Raw genomic sequence first — 21,518 nt, 5'->3', positions numbered from 1 at the left:
TCAGGGCCGGTTCGCCAACACGAGATTCAAATATGAATTTTTTTTTGATATATATTTTTTTTAATATAATTCAAGAAATATATAATTTCTTTGCATTTTTTACTAATCTTTGCACAATGTATTTAAAATACGTTGAAAATATCACTATAAAACAGCAAATGGAAAAGTAAAGATGAACGGCCCTTACGATATCAATTAGTTTAAGTTGTAATTTTAGCTATCTCAAATATTAAACAATTAAATTAAAATAATCCTACATCAAGTACCACTGTTATGTTATAGTTATGTTTAATAATGAAAGACTAGAAGGGTTTTTTTGCTCTCTATGATTTGCTCAACAGAATAAAATCACATAAAATACCCAAAATATAATAATAATAATTTCAAAAGCCAATATTATTTAATGATAAGAATTTTAATAATAAACTGCTAAAACAGGTAAAAAAAATGGGCGAGGGAGCGCTAGTAAAAAATGGCATGCGGGCGCTGAGGACCCAGGAGTGTCTCTGGTAATAATGTATATTAAATTATTATTAAGAAAAATGTAATTTAGATAATTACATGTACATGTAATTAGAAAATATGATACGAAATTTTAAAAATCATAGGCAACATTATAGGAGCAATTATTTTGGGTGGAAAAATCAAAGGTAATATTTGTCCTTTCACCGCGGATACTATATACTCTGGTCAATTTACGCGTTCGAGGTTACTATAATTCATAATGGGCCGTAACTTGGCAAAATTGTTAAAATAGAATTATTAAAAAAATCTCAAAAGTCCTCATTGATCCGATGCGAGCTAAGGCACAAGGTCAAAGGTAAAAAAATGACTCTTTTACGATTTTTAGCTAAATGGTCAGTTTTATCGCAAAATTACCTGAGACAATAATGTAGAGCATAAAATTATCTACAAAACATGCTCGGAGCTACCGTTTTACGCCACCACCACCTACGAGATACGTAGTGTACTTAGCTCGTTTTTTTACGTGGATTCCCCAGTAGTAGGCCTATTTCACAGGTCGATGGTGATTTTGTTTGTTTCGGAACACTTGCAAAATAATATTTGTGAACTTGGGTTGGTAAACATAAGAATGTAATTATAAAAAGCAACTAATTATATTCGTGGGAGTCATAATTTTCAAATATTTCGACATCTAAATTGTATAGTTTTTTTTATCTTCTCTTTTTTTTTCTTTTTCTTCTTCAGTTTGAGTATAAGCTTTCCTGGTTTAAAATGGTTATACATTCAGTATAAACTTGTCCTGGTTTAAAAAAATACTTAATTTGTTCAGTTGGAGTTGGAGCAGTATGTAAGACGAGTAAATCAATATCTTCACCAACAAAAATAGTACTTTTTGTCACATTGAATTGCTCTATCGATCTTTCAATAATTAGTACATCAGCATCATTATTAGCATGTTTAACTAATATATTTTCAGCAGAGTAAATTTAGTTTTTAGCATTGAAATGAACTATCATTTGTTGTGACTATTGGCGAGGAACTACTGCTCGAACTCCAACTGAACAAATAAGTATTTTTTTTAAACCAGGACAAGAAGATGAAGAAAAAGAAGAAGGAGAAGATCAAGAAAAACGATTCGAAAAAGATGTCAAAACATTTGAAAGTTATGACTCCTGTGGATGAATTTAGTTGCTTTTTTATAATTACCGCCTTTATTTTACCAACCCAAATTCACAAATATTATTTTGCAAGTGTTCTGAAACAAACAAAATCAGAACAGACCCGTGAAATAGGCCTACTGGGGAAACCACGTAAAAAAAACTAGCTAAGCACACTACCTCGTAGGTGGCCTTTAAAGGTACTTTTCAAAGTGCTATATCCTTAATACGATATATTAGGGGGACCGGAAAGTAATGTCGTTTCTGCGCATGCCAATACTTGATTGTCATTTGTCAGCTCATTGTTTGGTTCAGAGGCGTACCAAAGACATTGTGAGACATAGTGATTTCTTTACTTATAGACATTTGAATTACAAATTTTTTTTGTAATTTTGGGTAAAATGGCAGCCAAATACCAGAAGAGGTACACATCCGGCATTGCATGCTCTTTGAGTTTCGCAAGGGAAATAACGCAACAGTTGCTACCAAAAACATTTGCGATGTTTATCCAAATGCACTGGACATTCATAAATGGCAAAGGTGGTTTTCCAAGTCCAAATCGGGTAATTTTGATCTTTCCGACTCGTATCGATCAGGAAGACCATCAGCGTTACTCAACGACGTGTTAAGGGCGGAAGTGGAAGCAAATCCGTGTCAGACGATCGAGGAATTGTCAAACAGTCTCAACCAACCTTGGTCGAACATCCAAAACATTTGAAGCAGATTGGGAAAGTAAACAGAGCAGGTGTTTGGGTCCCGCATAATCTGTCCGAACAGAATAAGGCTAACCGATCAATCACATGCAACTTATTGCTTCAACGACACAACACAGAAGCGTTTTACCTCATCCACCATATTCGCCCGATGTTGCACCATCGGATTTCCACTTATTCCGAGGGCTGCAACACTTTTTAAGTGGCAAAACATTTGCAAATTTGGATGATATCCAAAATGCCATCTCTAGATATTTTGCCGAAAAACCAATTAATTTTTATCGATCAGGGATTGAAAATTTACTCACTGGATGGCAAAAGGTTATTGACAATGATGGGGAATACATCATTGATTAAAAATAAAGACTCGTTAAAAATGTATGTGTTTGTAGTTTAGCGTAAGAAAACGACATTACTTTCCGGTCCCCCTAATATATATATATATATATATATATATATATATATATATATAAATAATAATAATGAGTGCTCTGCCCTAGGGCAGGTCCGTGAGCTGAGTTAAACTCCAACTCGATTCAGGGAAGAAGTAGTGTGAGAGTTTTTCCCATTTCCATTTCACACCGCAGTGCCCGAGATGGGCTTATTTTCAATTGGAAACATATTTTGATTGCACTACCCATTAATATATATATATATATATATATATATATATATATACATATTGTGTTTTGTCCGAAGCCAGATTCACATTTCCAAACTTTTGCCTTTAATTTGCCATCCTTAAGCATATCTTCATTATTTATTTAATCTGTCCACTTTATTTACTACATTAGTCTCCAGCACCACATTTGAAAACTCTACAGGTAGTTTTTGTTAGCCTTTCTTAGTGTTCATATATGTATTTGATTTATAAAGAGCTATGCTCTATATATATATATATATATATATATATATATATATATATATATAAATTTAGAAATATAAACAAACAGTACTCTTTTCTGCACCAATTTATTAAATAATATTAATTTTACAAACGTTTCGAGACTAGGTTTGTCTCATCATCAGTGTGTTAATAAAATTAATATTATTTAATAAATTCGTGCAAAAAGGAGTGCTGTTTGTTCACATTTCTAAATTAATATCTCAGATCACATTTGTTATATATATAATACATGTAAAATATATAATAAATGCAAGAATGCAATGTGAATTTATTATTAAACTATAAATAGTAGTTCCAGCCATTTAATGAAGTAAAGTTTAATTATACAGAAATTATTCGAAATTATGCGATAAACTTAAGAATTCATATTTTGCTTTTATCACATGCTCGGTGTCTTGGGACCGATCAAGGGTAGATTATGCTAATCCCAAGCGTGCTACAATTTCGCAAAATATTTAATTAAACCTTGACGCACCAACACTAGGCTTCGAGTTCAAATCCCGCGTTACATTCAACCTGATCCATTTTCACTTAATAATATATATTCAAAACATGTTTCCAAGTAAAAAAGCCGGGTCTTGCTCAAGAAGCCAAGTCAAGAACAGTAGATTTAATATTTAGAAATTTAATCACAAGCAGAAAGAACAATCATAGGGTTGAAAAAAAAACAACTAAATGTTTTTGTGAAATAGGCAGATGAAATTGAAATAAAGAAAACGTTAAAAGCAAAGCTAGGAATATCTAGAAATATTTTTTGTATTCAAAGATTATTTCCAAAATTGAACAACTTTGATAATGGAATATGTATGTCAATGTAGTAGAGGGAGTAGGATGTGAGAAAAAATCATCGTCTTCATAAGTTTAAAATTTCTTTAATTATTGTGCTGAATGTAACTGGTCCTTAAAAAGGTTTAGAAAACTCGTCTATTTTAATCTTAAATTCTCAAAAAAATTGCTTCAAAATATATTTCGAAAACAATTTTTTATATCATTTTTTACCTTCAAATAATTTTGGAACTGAATCTGTCTGCATTTCTTTCCTATATGTTTTTATCTGAATAGATAAAACAATTTGGAAGGAACTGCATTCAATGCTATATTGTAATTTAATAACATAATAAATATTAATGATGTTGATAAGACTAAAAACAATAGGAAATTTGCTTTCTACTCTACCTTTTAGCATCGTACAAAAACCCTCTTCTCAATATGGGTCCAATCCAGTTTCATTTTTTTTTTCAAAATCATATTCAGTACAGTTGTTTGTACCTACTCTGCATTAATTTCTTTTTTGTTACTTCGTCGATTCATTCAAGATTTACCTAAAAATAAAATAATAACTGAAAGTTAGCTTCAAAGTAACACTTTATGCAAAGCCGTCATTTTCACAAATTAACAGCACGATCAAATGTTAGAGTATATTACAAAATAAGCGGCACAAAAAATCATAAAAGTATCAAAATAACATGTGCAATTCGACTTCTCCAATATAAAAGTAGTTCAATAAGAAAGAATGCTTACGTGATTGAGATAAAATGACTATTCGCCTTGCAATATAAATGATGGAAGCAAGAGTATTATTGGCGATAATAAAGCCATGATCAAATCTACCGTTTCCAATTTGATCACTAAAATAATCACGTAATATAACGACTATTATGATCGCTAGATAATATAACTTTACTGCCGGTGGTAAAAAGATAATTCGAAGAATGTTAATTTACTCTTTATTGATATTTGTTTTCATAAAAACAATGTTTTATTATCAAAATGCTCCACTTAACACGACACCTTAAGTTATTTATATTTGTCTGAATAAGGAATTGACATTTGGTAAATTATGATTGTAATGCATAGAAATTTTGTAAAACTCTTTTTTTATTTTTTTATGTTTTTACCTTCACGAAGGAGAAGCTTATATTTTCGCCAAAAATCGGAATATTTGATAATTTCATGCTTTCTGAAAGTTTTAAGTAACTCTGAATTTTTCGAGATCGAGAAGGCCACACCAAAATGAACGAAGGCTCGCATCAATTAGTTTTGTAAAATCCGGAATTTATTTTGCTAATTCAAACACTTAAAACTAAACTTTAACTTTTTCTTAAACGATTTTAATAAAACTTTGCACAATGATAAGATTGATGATCTAACTAAACAAGCATCCTAAAAAATTACAGGCCTATAAAAATTGGTTTAATTATAAAAATTCGTTGAAGTTTGAAATAATAAACTTCCTTAATAAACTAAATCCCAATTCTTATTGATTAAGTTAATGTAACTTCTTTACAAGTTACTGTTTTTTTTAACTTCTTTTCAAAATCTGCTTAAAACTGTACGCTGATTTTAAACATACCATCCATTTGTCCGTAACAGCTCCCGTTTTTGAGTTTTGGGGAATTACCCCCATTAGTCATTATGGCTATGATTATCGCAATTTAAAATAACTAAACGTTTTATCTGTTGTTTTGATATGGATCTGACTATAAAATGTAATGTGCATAATCCAGATAGTTTCCGATACATCTGTGATGATGTTGTTTTCGACAAATACTGAAAACCTATATCAAACTGCGTAAAGACAGCGTCTTTAAAGCCCTTTAAAATTGAATTGCGCAATCAAGATAAAACATGGGTTCTTCACACTATGTGCCAAAATTGCAAAGTGTGTTTACTTTAATGTACAAATCTCCCGTCATTTAGAAAAAAACTCCGCAATCTCCACGACGACTGTTTCTTCTGTGTGTTAAATATCAATGAAACAAATTCAGCCAATAGAAGCAACTTGTCAACTGCTCCCAATGCTATTGGGGTCTACTTACAATCAGCTATATCATCCATTCTCATGATGATCAACTTAGAACGAACATCAAAATCTTCTGCCTTCGTGTAATGGATTGACAGACCAGCGTCAATCGAAAAAGCGAAGATTGTTAAAAGTTAAAAAAGTGATATATTCTAAGTTAAAAATTGATATATTTGATGACTCACAAAAAACCCAGGATTCGTTAATTCTTTGATTAAAATCTAGAAGAAAGTAAGGTGGTTAGACGAAAAAATCCACCAATATATCAGGTTTTTGAAGGAGCGATATCAAGAGAGACAAGACGTCCACATGTGGTTAATAAATATTGGAGCTTACGACGAAATCAGTCAGACCTCTCCCATGCTCTAAAAGTCTAAAATGTAATAAAATAACCCTTAGCATAAAATAAAACTAGCTGTAAGTGGAATTCTGTCTTAAGGCAATTAAGGCATCGTGCCTTAAGGCAAATTGCTGGAACTTCCCGTACCAAAAATTATTATTTTTTTAAAAACGAATAACATTTTTGAAAAAAAATTACTTCGAAAAAATAAGATTTTTGAGAAACTATAAATTAGACAAAAAATTACTTTTTTTGAAAGAATTTTTTTTTTTTTTTTATTTTTTTTTTTGAAAAAAAAAATGTTTTCTTTATTTTGACATATTTTTTAAGATCTTCACTTTTTTCAAAGCAATCGTACTGCTTTAACTGCATAGAGACAAAATGTCAAAGCGCGTAAGCGCCGCGTCGCCGTCTAACGGATAAACATTGGTACGAAACCCATAGGAATGTAGAAAAAATTCATACTTATTGTTAAAATCTCTATAAAATATCTGATAATTTGATGTGCATATGTCTAATGATCATTTTTGACCGCCAAATGGCATTTTTTTTTTACTTTTTTTGTTAGATCTCCGAAACCGCTAGACCTGCCCTCATGAAAATTTGATCAATTATTCATCTTGTCAATACAAAGTAAAATGTTTTTTGAATTATTAAAATCGGACGCTCCGTTCTCTTAAAAACTGAGGTACCGTTTTTGGCACTTTTTGCCCCACATCTTCGAAACGGATAGACCTGCCTCCGCCAAAAACTGATCAGCACGTCTCCTTATCAATACAAATCGAATGTTTCAAATTGCTTCATCCGTGTTCCCGAAATCGTTGACGAAAATTTGTATCCGCACACACATACATACACGCACATACACACACACACACACACACATACATTCATTTTTTCTAAGGTATGCCAAAATATTCAGAAACCTTTGAAACGTAAAGATATATAAAAAATTTCATTTTCGATTTTTTTGCGATTACTATAACTTGCCCTACGGGAAGTTAATAAAATATGTGGTATTTTTATTGTAATTTGAGGTAAAACTAGCATAATGCTCACAACGGCCTGTGAGCAAAGTTCTGTTACTTTTTTCGGAATCAGCGTCCACGAATTACTTAAAAGCCATCATAACGCGCCATGAAAATATTTACTGTCATGCAGTGTTATCTATAAACGTCGACAGGTTCATGAAACCAGCTTTATGAGAAAATGCCAATTACGCCATAGCTCAGTATTTTAACTATAAATATAATTATGCTACCTAATGATTATTAAAACATGTAACAAAAATTAGAATTGTAGTAGTAGTTGTGCTATCATCAACAATTCAAATACATTCCATAATAAAGAATTAATCTAGTTGGTATTGGTATTTTGCCTTGAGGCAAGTTACATGAACTTCCCGATATGTGTAAATAATCGACTTAATCAATGAAAAATAAATTATTTTTATGAGTAAAGTATAAAAACGAACGAACACGATAACTCGGAGTATTTTCTAAGAGCAAATCTTCAAAAATCAACAACTTTTATAATTGAACCAGTTTCCATAGGATTTAATGGTTCAGTATGTTCATTAAGACCAAGTACTCTATCATTATACCAAGTAAATCGTCTAATTTTAATTTAAAAAAACTTTAAAAAACTACTCATGTCCTCAAACTTGGATGAATTTTGCAAATTAAACTACATGTCGTAAGACCGTAATATTTCAGTAAGTTCTATAAGACCATGATATTTATCGCCAAAGAAGTTCCATAAAAATCGGATTAATTTTTTTTTTCAACAGTTAATTACAAGAAAACGGCTCGGTAGATTTTCACCTAAAACTAATCAGTATCATTCCCAACTAATAACTTTCGAACAGTTTTTGATTTTTCAAAATCGATTCGGTAGTATAAGCTTAGATGTGGACGAAACGTTTAACACTTTTTTCCAAATAGTAAAGAAACTGCTTGGTAGATCGTCGCACAAAATTGACAATCGATAGTTCTCATGGAGATACATCAAATGGCTTTTAAATTTCTGAAATCGCTTCAGGCGTTTTTGAGAAAACGTCGATTAAAGTTCTAATTTTGATAAATGCCAAAAGAACGAAACCAATTTTTGCAAACTTTGACGAATTTTTAAAGTTAAACGGATTGTCGTAGGGCCGTAATATTTTAGTATGATCTAGAGGACTATGGTATCTATCGTCAAAAAATAATAATAAAAATCAAAAAAAAAATTTTAACACTTTATTACAAGAAAACGGCCCGGCCCATCTCTACCAAAAACTAATCAGCACGATTCCCAACCAATATCTTTCGAACGGTTTTTGAATTTTCATAATCGATTCAGAATTGCGGGCTAAAACGTCGACGAAAATTTTTTCGCTTTTTTGCGACTTACAAAAAAAACGGCTCGGCCGATCGTAGCCCGAAACTGACAAACGACAGTCCTCATCGAGATACATCGAATGGCTTTTAAATTTTCGAAATCGGTCCAGCCGTTTTTGAAAAAACGTCTATTTACGGAAAAAAATCTGCTCACATACACACACACACACACATATACTTTTTCCAAATTTGGTGTCATTCGATTCAGAATGGCTTGAAACGTCGAGAAAACATAAAATTAGCGAATCGGATTTTTTGATGAACACAAACTTCTCATTCGGGAAGTTAAAAAAACATTTTTGTATTGAATGAAACTTGTAAATAATTTTTCAAATAAGTAAAAAAAATTTTGTATTGTGAAATAATTTAGTAAGTGAGGCAAAATACGGCATACGACAGTTAAACAAATAATCTGTCAAACTGAATTATATAATTTTATCTGCCAACATATACTGTATCTTATTTTAATTTCTGGTACATCTCAGAAGCTTTTCGGCAATAATAATGTGGACATAACATTTTTCTTATTCAAAATCATAAGAGAATTAAAATTTCTGGCAGATGATAGTTCTCATTTGTAAAAATGTTTTCAATGTCAAACAATGACATGTTTTTTGAAATATTTTCCATTTATTTCTACAATATTACTATATTTTAAAAATTATTTACATCTTAAAAATTCCCCTTGACAAACTTCAAAAAGATTTATCTAAATTCAAATAACCGTGTAGGGGGAGTTTCCATTCATACATCCGCACAGAAAAAAATTATATATAAGATATCAGGAAGAACAAAATGCTAATTAAAAATTCCCGAAGGAGAAGTTCATAATAGTTTAAATTTCGTGTTTACTTGAAAAAGTCGAAGATTTGTGTGTGCAAGTATGTTTTTGTGTTTGAGCTAACATTTTACTAATTGTCGTCAATTCAAAAAAAAAGAGATGAAAGGAATTCATAAAGTTCAAAGCCATTTGATGAAACTCGATAAGGTACCGCGTTGATTATTTTTGCGAGACGATCGGCCGAGCACTTTCTCATTATTCTCAGAATAATTAAAAAAAATGAACCAAGGTTGTCACCAAACCTCCTGCACCAATTTTGAAAATTTGAAAAGTGTTTGAAAGATATCACTTAAAAATCGTGCTGATTTGTTTTTAGTAAAGAACGTTCGGGCCGTTTTTTCGTAATTAATTGTTGTTTTGAATTAATGTTAATTGTAATAAATTGTAATAATGGCAATTTAATTGATAAATGTTATACAATTTTATAAGAATAAGTAATCTTAGCAAAATTATTATGATAAACATATTGATATTTATTTCAATTATTTCCAGAAACAAGCAATGTTGGTGCGACAATTGGAGGAAGAATTACGAATACGAATGCGTGCACCTTCGTTGGAAATGCAACAGCAGCTGGAGATGCTCTTTTCAGAAAACGAACATTTGACGAGAGAAGTCGCCATACTCAGGGATACGATTAAGGTACAAAAAACAAATTTTTAAATAGGTATATATTCAAACTAGTGGGGTAATAGATTATTATAAATACTGTAACATTGTCTAATATTTATAAGAATTATTTAAACTGAATTGCAAAGTTGAAATTATTTGTTTAAAGTATATTGGAACTTTAGTCAGAATTAAAAATAAAATCTGAATTATTTTCGATATACAAAAAAAATTAAAAAAAAATTCGAGAAATTTGAAAAATTTTTTTTTCAAAATCAATTATTTTGTTAAAACAAGCAGAAAGTTCTTTGAATCATTTAAATCGGACGCTTAGTTCTCTCAAAAACTGCCATTTTTTGCATATTTAGCTCTGTATCTCCAAAACCGCTGGATCTGCCTTTGCCAAAAACTAATCACTCCTTCTCCCCGTCAATACAAATTGAATGTTTTTTGGATCATTCAAATCGGATGCTGCGATCTTTCAAAAACTCGATTTCTATTTTCTGCACTCTTTGCTCCATATCTCCGAAACGGCTGGATCTGCCTTTGCCAAAAACTAATCAGCACATCTCCCTATCAATAGGAATCGAATGTTTTTTGAACCAATGTTATTTGAAAGGTTTAGGGGTTTCACAGGGTTGAAAATGATTTTATTGCAAGGTAAATGTATTAAAAAATATTGTTTAATTATATCCTTCAATATTAAAAACGTTTTCTAGCGATAAAACGGCTCAAGGTCCACTTATTTATTAAAGAGTCTCAACCTCCCCCCCTCCCGGGGGGTGGTAGCGGAACCCGAATTGTTTTCACTTTTGAACTTGAGGGTAAGATGAACGTAATTTCAAAATTTCATGCAATTCGGAGCACAGTAAAAAAATCAGACCCAAAACGCTCCGTTTACTGCACTATAATTTTTTTTAACTTCCCGTAAAAATCCAAAATGAAAATTTTTATATATCTCTACGTTTCTGAACATTTTGGCATACCTTAGAAAAAATGGATGTGTGTGTGTGTATTCCGATACTTTTCGCCGACGATTTCGTGAACACGGGTCAGACGATCATTTAAATAATTAAAAAATCACTCGATTCGTATTGACTGGACGACGAGACGACGGCAGGTCCAGCCGTTTCCAAGATACGGAGCAAAAAGGGCTAAAAATGGTATTTTAATGTATGAGATAACGGAGCGTCCGATTTGAATGATTCAAAAAACATTTTATTTGTATTGACAAAATGGAGAACTGAAATTTTTTTTGGCAAAGCAGCGGTTTGGAAGATCCGATAAAAAAGCCACTTGGCGGTCAAAAATGATCATTAGACATACGCACACCAAATTATCAGATATTTTAAAGAGACTTTAATAATAGGAACAAATTTTGTTTACATTTCAGGCTAGACCGATATAAGTTTACTTTATTAATTTTTACTTTAAAGTTTTTTTATTTCTATGAGTTCCGTACCTATGTTTATCCGTTAGACTGCAACGCGACGCGACGCTTACGCGCTTCGATATTTCGTCTCTACACATCTTACTCTTTTACCCTTGAATACATATACCCTTGAATAATATTAAATACATATTTAATTTTTAAACCTCGGTGTATTGTATCGTTGGAGACATACCATTGCGCGTTTACTTATATGGCTCTTAATATTTTTGACTGTGCTCTCTGGATGGTTTTTATATCGGACGTGCTCGCATATGCCCAAAGCTCAATTCGTTATGTCCATATTGGCAACTATTACTGTTTTGTTTATGAGAATCTTATTCTCATATGACATCTTAGAGCTTCTTACAATTAGCCAATAGAATTCACGAAATTTTTCATCTATTTGTTTACGCTATGCCCTGATGCGAGTCCTCTGTGGAGGTAAGGTCCCAAGTTTAACATAGTTACTTAATTTTTATATTTGAGCAAACTCCTCTCCTTTCGGTAAAGTAACATGAATTTCTAATTTTCAATTTGCGAGTCCATTGTTCTATTTTATAGTATTTATATAGATAGTTCTGTAGTAGTACCAAAAACGTTTTTGCGTCTTCATGAGTTGATAAGGGGTCGTCGATTAATCACGTGATCGACTTTTTGCGGATTTTTTGGCAAAAATCCGGCGCCGGACTCAACAATGTGTTAATTATAAAAATTTAAAATTTTGATTTTTTAAGTCGGTCACTAATACATACCAAACAGTTTTTGAATTTTTCCTTGATAAAACTATCACGTATATTTAGTTTGGTTAATTTTTTATTGTATCTAATAGAGAAAAACGGTAGTGTTATTTTTTTTAAATCAAATATGTATGATAATTTTTTCGTTATTATCTATTTAACTTAAATAATTAAATTTTCTGTTTCAGGAATTAGAACTTCGTATAGAAACCCAAAAACAAACTTTACAAGCAAGAGACGAAAGTATCAAGAAATTGTTAGAAATGTTACAAAATAAAGGAATGGGTAAGTTTTTAAGTTGTATATAAAAAACATGTAATTATTTACAAAATATTTAAAGAAAATTCAAGAATTGGTTTATATTCAGTGAGATTACATATACGAATGAATAAATTTAATATAAAGCATTAATAAAAAATTAAAACAGTTATTGAATATGACCAACATAGTTATAAAATTAAAATATAAAATGAAAGACTAGATATAGGCCTCCAACATCAAAATAAAAATAGGCTAGACTAATATAAGTATACTTTATTAATTTTTACTTTAAAGTTTTTTTATTATATATATATATATATATATATATATATATATATATATGTATATATGTATATATATACAGTAGGCCCTCGCTTTACACGGCACTCTGGGTACACTGTTCCCATACTACACGGAGCTAAAAATCCGACATCCCTCCAACTACACGGACTTCTTATTACACGGTATTTAGTCAACAGCCCATAAGTTCGTTGTGCAAACGGGTATTGATGTAAATTTTGTTATCGACTTTTATCTTTTAGACATGCCTGATTATATAATAGCTGCCTAAGAACACGTTTGAGCTGACTACTGTGTCGCGCCAATTTTTGAATAAGGTATCAATGTCCTACATGTCATTTTGTCCGTATTACTCCTACTTCAAGTTGTATTCCTTGGTCTCCATACAGCGCGATAAAAATGGTACGATTTGTACCAACTCTGAGTCTCTCATAGCGCGGTTCCCATACTGCACTATGTAAGGTTCCATAGAACGCACTACGAATTATCCTGAATTGTATGTTAAATACGAGTTTCTTATAGCACGGTTCCCATACTGCACGGTACGCACTTGCCGCGTAAAGCGAGGGTTTACTGTATATATATCTTAATATATATTAAGTCAGTGTCACATTGTTTGGCTGCGATGGACGCCTAAAATATTAAACCGATTTAAAATTTGTTTTGCTCACCGTATGCATATAGATCCCATTTAGGCCCATTATATTATTGAAAAATAAATATTTTGATATTTCTCAAATATTTCTGGTTAGGAATTGAAAAATAAAGATACTAATTACCACTTTATCACTTATGATAAATTTTGTAAATTTATTCTAAACTTTAATTTATTGTTTTTTTTTAATTTGTTTATAAATATAAAATTTAAGGAAATTATGATCAATAGTATTGATCCATGCTGATCCATCAGATTCAAATTTCAACCCACTTTCAAATAATAAGAGCCACTGCAAAGCGGCAAAATATTTTTGATGGCATAGCAACGTTTGCCTGGTCAGCTAGTAAATTTCAAAGAGAAGTTTATACTTTCGCCAAAAAATACAACTTTCATATTTTCTCGACAGTTCAAGTCATGTTGGCAGTAAAGTACACACTTCATTATCTACGTTTTTGTAAAAAAAACTCTTGAACAATCTTCAAAATTCAAAAACGAGAAATATTAGTTGAAAATCGTGCTGATTAAATTTGGGCAAGTATCGGTCAGGCTATATCTTTGTATTTAAATGTTCATTTTTTGCGTTTTTAATGAAACTCAACATGGCAGTATAGTTTATAGTCTAAAACTCTAAACAAACTTCCTAAAATATTATAGTCATACGAAATGTTCCTAAAATATAAAAATTCATTAACATGTAGAAAAATATTAATTAAAACTTAATTAGTTTTCAGTGGAAAAATATCTGTATTTTCAAACAGTTTAAAAAGTTATCTAAACAGCTAAAGTTCAATCGTTGTAAATTAAGTCCAGTTTTGCGCGTAATCGGGAACTTCATGTATTTTGCCTCAAGGCAAAATACTAAATACACCTAGTTTTTATGTATATTTAATATTTTATGTAAATTACAAGTTTTTTAGTTATTGTATACATATTTTTAAATCCTTAGCATGAATTATATCATACTTTTACATCTTTCTTCTTATTTAATATTATTTTCTTTACTACTATATGTTCATTAATCTTACTAGGTATATTAGAAATTAGCAAAAGAAGCAAAAACACTTTTATACCTGACAGAGATTTGATCTTTTAATAACTTGATGGATTACTTAATAAAACTTTTACTTATATTTTTATATATTTTTTTCATCTGAAATTGAAGTATTTATACAAAAGTATCCACAAGATACTCAGTTCGATTCTGCGTTCCAAAATATATATATAGTGAAGTGGACAGAAGTGGGCCACAGGTTGGAGTGGGCCAGCAGATTAACTTTAAGACTATTGACATGTATGTCGAACCGCGCACATATTTATCATACTTTGATACTTGCTCAATTTTAAAAAGCATTTGGAGGTTATAAACCTACTCTCGCACTTTACAGAGAAAAAGCGCTAAGAATTTCTTTGAGAAAGTTTTTAGCGTCGTATGCTCTTACGTGATTTGTCATCGAATTTTCACGAGAAAAATACTAGTAATAGTATTACTAGTAATATATTATATAGACATATAATCTTTAAAATGCAAAGTAATTTTTGCCGATTATTTACATTGTGTTTTTGTGGGATGCATATGCGAAAAAAGGCGTTTGTAGATAGAAGTGGGCCACTATTTATCGACAGACATGGGCCACTTGCGCAATGCCGTTCTTTGTACAGCAAAATATTTTTATTAATTGATCGAACGTCTTATTTACTTATTTTTATGTCTTCATTCATAATGCCTCCTAAGAAAACAGAAAACTCCAAAAAAGTGGTGAATTATGAACAGTTGATTATGCTTTGAAGGAAGTGAAAATAAATAAAATACCGGAGAGTGTTGCTTCTGATGTTACCAACGTTAAGAGATTGTCTTTTCGACGCCTCAATACATCCCCTAAAAACAGAACGGTCGCGGCAGAAGCAGCACAGGGTCAAGGGTTGCAAGTACCAGCAAAAGTTTCCAAGAAGGCCAATACTTCAAAATCATCTGTAAAAAAGGCAAAAAATGAAATTCTACGATTTCTACAAGTGAAGACAACGATTTTGGCATGATTTGCCATAGATTGATGTTGGCATAGATGTCAAGAAAAAAGTCCTTCGAGTGCGATAACTACGACAGGCCCTTCCACTTGAAGTGGATATGACCAACTGCACCGACTTGACGTGCACCAATTATGCCTAGAATATGTGCTTGATTGTTACAAAATGTTTTCTTTTTTCATCAATTTTATAATTCCAACTGTATTACTTCTTTTCAGACATTAAATGAACATTTTTACTGAAGCATATAGCAGCATTTTTTTTAGATAAAAATTTGGGTGGTCCAATTCTCCCTACATTTTCGAAAAACACTTTAAATACATTTTTTGCCATTCAAAAGAAGAGATACTTCCTAACATAATTGCAAGCATCTGCTATGAAAATTATGAAAATATTTTTATTTTTAACCATTTTACAACCAAAAAAAAAACTTGGCCCACTTCTGTCCACTTTACTATATATATATATATATATATATATATATATATATATATATATATACACCTAAGTCTGTTTTTACACGGAGATTGGTTCCAGAAGAAGCCGTGTAAAAAAAAAAACGTGTAAAAAAAGACATAGATCTTATACAAAAATGGGTGATTTGTTCCTAATCTCTAAAACCTATTAAAATTGGTGAAAATTTTTAAGAACAAGAATTAAATTCACATTTGCTTTGACCAGTAAAAATTGTTTGTACGCGCTAAAGGGGAATTCACTTAAATCTTTAAGCTAGTGTTCGCAAACTATCGATACTATCGATGGTTTCAGACTTTTTTCTTTCATAAATACTTTTTTGTAATATAAACATACTTCGCAAAAATTAAATATGACAAAAAAAATTAAGTACATAAAATTTCAAATCGTGCTAAATGGAATAAAATTGTGTAAAAAAATTAAAAATATTCAATTTTCAAACCGTGTTATATCAAAACCGTGTACAAAAAGACCGTGTAAAAACAGACTTAGGTGTATATATATATATATATATATATATATAGAATTTTATGATATGAGTGGAACGAATATTAAATGTTTATTATGAACAAAACAGCACTCAGATTTTGTTGACACAACTTTATTTTATGATTACAAACGTTTCGAGACCAAGGTGTGCCTCATCTTCAGTGTAATTTTCAATAACAGTCACTTATTACTAAACATTCTTTAATATTTTATTTAAAAACTATATTTTGACTTTTGAATATAAAACACCAACTATTCCTTGCATTGGCAAGTGACAATTGATATATTTAATATATATATGTATATATATTCAGTAAACATATTAAATTTGTATTTTTTAATAAAAAAAATGATTGAGCATTGGAGTGCAAAATAGCAATGGGAAATCACCTACAATAAAGTTCCCTGATTCGATTTCGCGTTTAAATGAGCTCACTGACAGGCCGCCCATTATATATATATATATATATATATATATATATATATATATATGTGTATATGTATATGTGTATACTATACGACTCTCTGCTAAGAACTCATATTTTTAGTCATTTCAAAATGACATGTTATTTCGTTGGATCAGATAGAAATGAGAGACGTCCTAAATCCCTGGTACATTCAACGACACAAAAAATAAGAAACACGAAAAAAATGTTAGTTTCATGCTTATTCGGTAAACTAAAGTGTTCTGAATGTATTATCTATTTTATATTAAAATATTCTTATACAATTTATGAAAATATGAGTGCTGTTTTGTATGGGACACTACAATGTTGAAATTTAAATTATATACCTTGTAAACATCAAATCGTTTCTTAACTAGTTATAAGTGGTAATTTGCCTGAAGACAAGTTGCATGAGCTTTTCAATATTTGGCTTAATCCGACAATTAACTTAAACGATACAGAATTTGAAATTTTAGCACAACCCATTATTCCAAACTTTAATTCATTTTTATAATTAACTATTTTCATAGACCGATAATAATTTAGAACGTTCATTAAGATCATGACCTCTATCATTAAACAAAGTTCATAAAAATTAAAAAATATTTTTTAGCCCCTAATAATGAGGAAACCGCCCGGTCAATGTTTATCTAAAACTAACCACCATGATTGCCAACTAATTTTTCCAACAGTTTTTAAGTTTTCATAATCGGTTCCAAAGTTTTTGCAAAAACCTAGACAGCCAATTTTGCACTTTTTTTGCTAATTATAAAGAAACGGTTCGGCAGATTGTCGCGCAAATCAAATCAACGTGAGTCCTTATTGGCTTTTACATTTTTAAAATCGGTTCAGCCGTTTCTGAAAAGACGCCAACAAAAGGCCAAATTTTAGCTCACATGCACACACACATACTTTTTCAAATGTTGGTGTCAAACAATTCAGAAATAAATGCAATTTTCTTATTCGAAAAGATAAAAATAAACCCTTTAACTGGATTTCTTTCAATTATATATTCATAAGTTTTAATATTAGCGCATTTTTAGGTACTACAATAAATTATTAATAAGTAAAAATTTCAGATTCATACGATAATAATAGAGTAAATTAACATGAGATCTTTTTCTAAATATTTTAAAATGACAAAATTTCACTGAATTATTTAGGTCCTAGTTATTTAGTCTAAATAATCATAATTGTTTTACAATATTGTCAAAACTGTTTTTTTTTTCAGGTAAAGAAGAAGAAAGACAGATGTTCCAGCAAATGCAAGCAATGGCACAGAAACAGGTGCCGAGAAATCAAATTTGAGCCTATTCTTATTTGCATCCCTCATCCTGAAATGCTTTTATATAAATACTTGGTAGTTAGAAATACCACAAGTTTTTGACCATAGTCTTCAATTATTTTTAGCGAGTACGGTCATTGGCAATTGCAAATCAATAATTGTTGCATTTACCACTGTACGAATTTCGCATTCACTAAAGCAAGTATTGCAAAAGTGCAATAGAATAAAAATCAATATTTATTGAGTAAATCGTCATTGATTTTTTGCAATACTGATATTTGTGAATGTTGCATGTGTGCATGTGAACTTATTATTATTTTAGCCTTGTATTTTCATTCACTTATTAAAATTCATTAAGAGGCCGATCCTGCCGTAGAATAGACCAATGTTATGAGAAGGGTATGTTATGTAGCAGCTTTCATACAAAATCGTACTAAATACTGTCAAAAACCAAGTGGTTGCTGTAGAGTCAAGTGCTTTAGATACAGAACCTAACCTAGAAAACGCACAAAGGTCAAAAACAAACAATGTTATGATAACTGGATATTTGTGATACGGTTTAATAACATATGAGTGAAGTTGCATATTGCGTGTAAAACGCCTGTTCGTATAACAAATGCATGGCATTTTGACAGTATTTAGTACGATTTTGTATAAAAACTTTCACGTAATATAACCTTGCCAAAACATTAGTCTGTTTCATGGCAGAATCCCACAATTCGCAAATGATTTAATCCCAATAGCATTTCTTCGTGCATCTTCCTTTCGTTGTTCCTCAAAGCTATTTAATTTTTATTACATCATTTAACTCGACACGTATCACACTACTCATACAAAAATATAGATATCATTTTGAAATTGTCTAACAAAACGTTGAAGAGGTTTTATTGCTAAACAATTCAAGCACTTTTTAAACCTCGATTCGGATTCCAAACCATTTTGGAAAATATTTGCGTTTTTCTTAAGCATAAATTATAAATTAAGTATAAATTATTTTTCTGGAGCATTTAGTATTTCAAACTTTAGTTTTAAAATATAAATATGTGCTCCATAGATTATATCGACACTTTACGTAGGTCCTTTTCCTTCAATTTCATTTTTATTATTAAATGATTTTTTATAATAATGTTAATATTTTAATATACTAATAAAAATCATTTGCCTAAGAGAACACAATTAAAAAAAATATTAAAAGAATGCTTATATCAAATTTTTGTTAAATGAATCACAGTTGCGTATCTGCCATCGATTATACGGAACCTCAAGGGCCCCAGCCCAGCAATATGCGTTAGCAAAACTTAATCAAAAATTTCGATTTTTAATTTCATAAATATCACAATAAAGACATTTTTAGAAATTCAAGACTTTTCACACGCATTGCGTGCGTTCAAAAACAACTTTAGAAAAACTAAAATCATCATAATCTATAAATGATTATCGCAGTTTTCCGCAAACGCGCATAAGGTAAATATATTCATTATTTTTAATTATATGTAAAGCTATTTTATTTTGTAAGAAAACTTTACCCATCTTAAGATCTCTTGAAAATTTCTTGCGGACAATGCACCATACTTTTGCCCATACGGATTTTTCAAATATTTCCAAGATAATGTGAATTTATAAAACAGTTTTGGAGCATCGAATATTTATAAATATCAAACTATTTAAAACGGCAGTAGAAGCTATAAAAGAAAACTGTAGGAAAAATTTGATATTCCTACTCTTCAGGGCTTGATGTTTTCAAATTCGTTTCTTAGGGTTACTTTTGTTGCAAAATGAAATTTTAATATTTAGTTCAAAAATCCATAGAAAGTCTGTGGAATACAGTTCATATCCTTACACTTATAAATTAATAAATTCCCATACACTTTTATTATTTGTGTCAAAAACATTCTTTCTATCAGCCAAAAATCAACAAAAATAAACTCCTAACTTTTTGAAAGTTTCCTCTTCGAAATGCCCTCCTCTCAAAAAATGTATTAAAATGTGTTTAGTAAATTTCATCAAAGTAAAAAAATGACGGCCTAAAAATGAGACGGTATCGGTTAACAATTAACCGCTATCGTCTCGTCTCAATTTTAGGTTTTAATTTTTTTACTCGAAAATTTTCAATAATAAAATTATCAAGTACTTTACCATTTCACAATCCCAATCGCCAACTTTTGGTGAAACTAGCCAACACACTGTAGTGAACTTTTTTTCAAAAGAGGGTCTCCCAAAGATTTTAACAGCATTAAATTCATAGTTCAACAAAATATTTATTCTTGAAAACTTAAGGCTATTGTATTATTATTTTTTACTGTGGTCTTAGAAACGTCGATCTAATCGACACGTAATAAATTACACTTAAATATGTTTGATATAAATTATTTCTATTTCTTTAAAAGCAAAATAAATTTTAAAGGCTAAGATTTTTAGAAATGCAAAAGTGGGGTATAGCTTAGATCGAAAACACTGATTTATATATACTCCTGATGAGCCTACGAATATAGATCACATTATTAATATTATTTATTTTATAACTTACTTTAATGCTCTAACAAGTAATCAAAATACAAAAGCACTAATTATTAAATTCATTGAATCATTATACATAAATTCGCTGCATTTTAAAAAGGGTTTTTACATTCAACACTATGTTTCTAGATCTCTATCTAATATTTCTAATATGATTATGATATTCTTATTGCCATTGAGTATGTTTAAACGACTCCATAGTTTAATCTGATTGATAGAGGTTTGCTTTAAATTGAATAAATTTAATAAACTTTAAATAATATTATTTTATCACAATGGCTTGCTTAAGATAAATAAAATAAAGAGCCTTGTCCATGCTTGCATTGTCAAGATCAAATTGCTTACAGCATTCATTTATACGTGAATCAATATTTTTCCGGCAATCGTATTTTTCGTGTTTGAATGTTGTGCTTGCACTAGCTGGTTGGTATGTAATTTTTTTTGCGTCAGCATTAAATTTCACTCACTTTCATTCAATCATCATCAGGCCGGGCTAATTGAATATTTCTGCAAAAGTAATGCGTCGAAAGATTTAACTTATTTATTAAAGTCTAGTTAAACCTACTGCATACTGTTTTTCTCTTTAAATGATAAAGTGCGTATGTGAACACATTCGTAAAAGTTTTTTATTTCGCAAAAGTTCCTACATTTCTAACTGTCGCACTTCATATGTGACCAGAGGTT

The 21,518-nt window shown here is 30.4% G+C and overlaps 1 protein-coding gene across 1 annotated transcript in view; it reads left to right on the top strand.

Annotated features, from left to right (window-relative positions):
* The window catches only part of LOC113377019 (trichohyalin), a 124,691-nt gene that overhangs the window by 87,941 nt on the left and 15,232 nt on the right, over positions 1 to 21,518 (top strand). Inside the window, exons 2-4 of the mRNA XM_026617179.1 lie at positions 10,097 to 10,246; positions 12,571 to 12,667; positions 18,264 to 18,319. Of these exons, the coding sequence (XP_026472964.1) occupies positions 10,097 to 10,246; positions 12,571 to 12,667; positions 18,264 to 18,319 (303 nt within the window). The remainder of the gene's footprint in view (positions 1 to 10,096; positions 10,247 to 12,570; positions 12,668 to 18,263; positions 18,320 to 21,518) is intronic.

The sequence above is a fragment of the Ctenocephalides felis genome, unplaced genomic scaffold, assembly GCF_003426905.1.
Source record: "Ctenocephalides felis isolate EL2017-DRISC unplaced genomic scaffold, ASM342690v1 CF-g0.4_SCAFFOLD_01886, whole genome shotgun sequence".
Classification (NCBI taxonomy): domain Eukaryota; kingdom Metazoa; phylum Arthropoda; class Insecta; order Siphonaptera; family Pulicidae; genus Ctenocephalides; species Ctenocephalides felis.
Note: the sequence above shows the minus strand (reverse complement) of the source record. Positions and strands in the feature narration are given on the sequence as shown.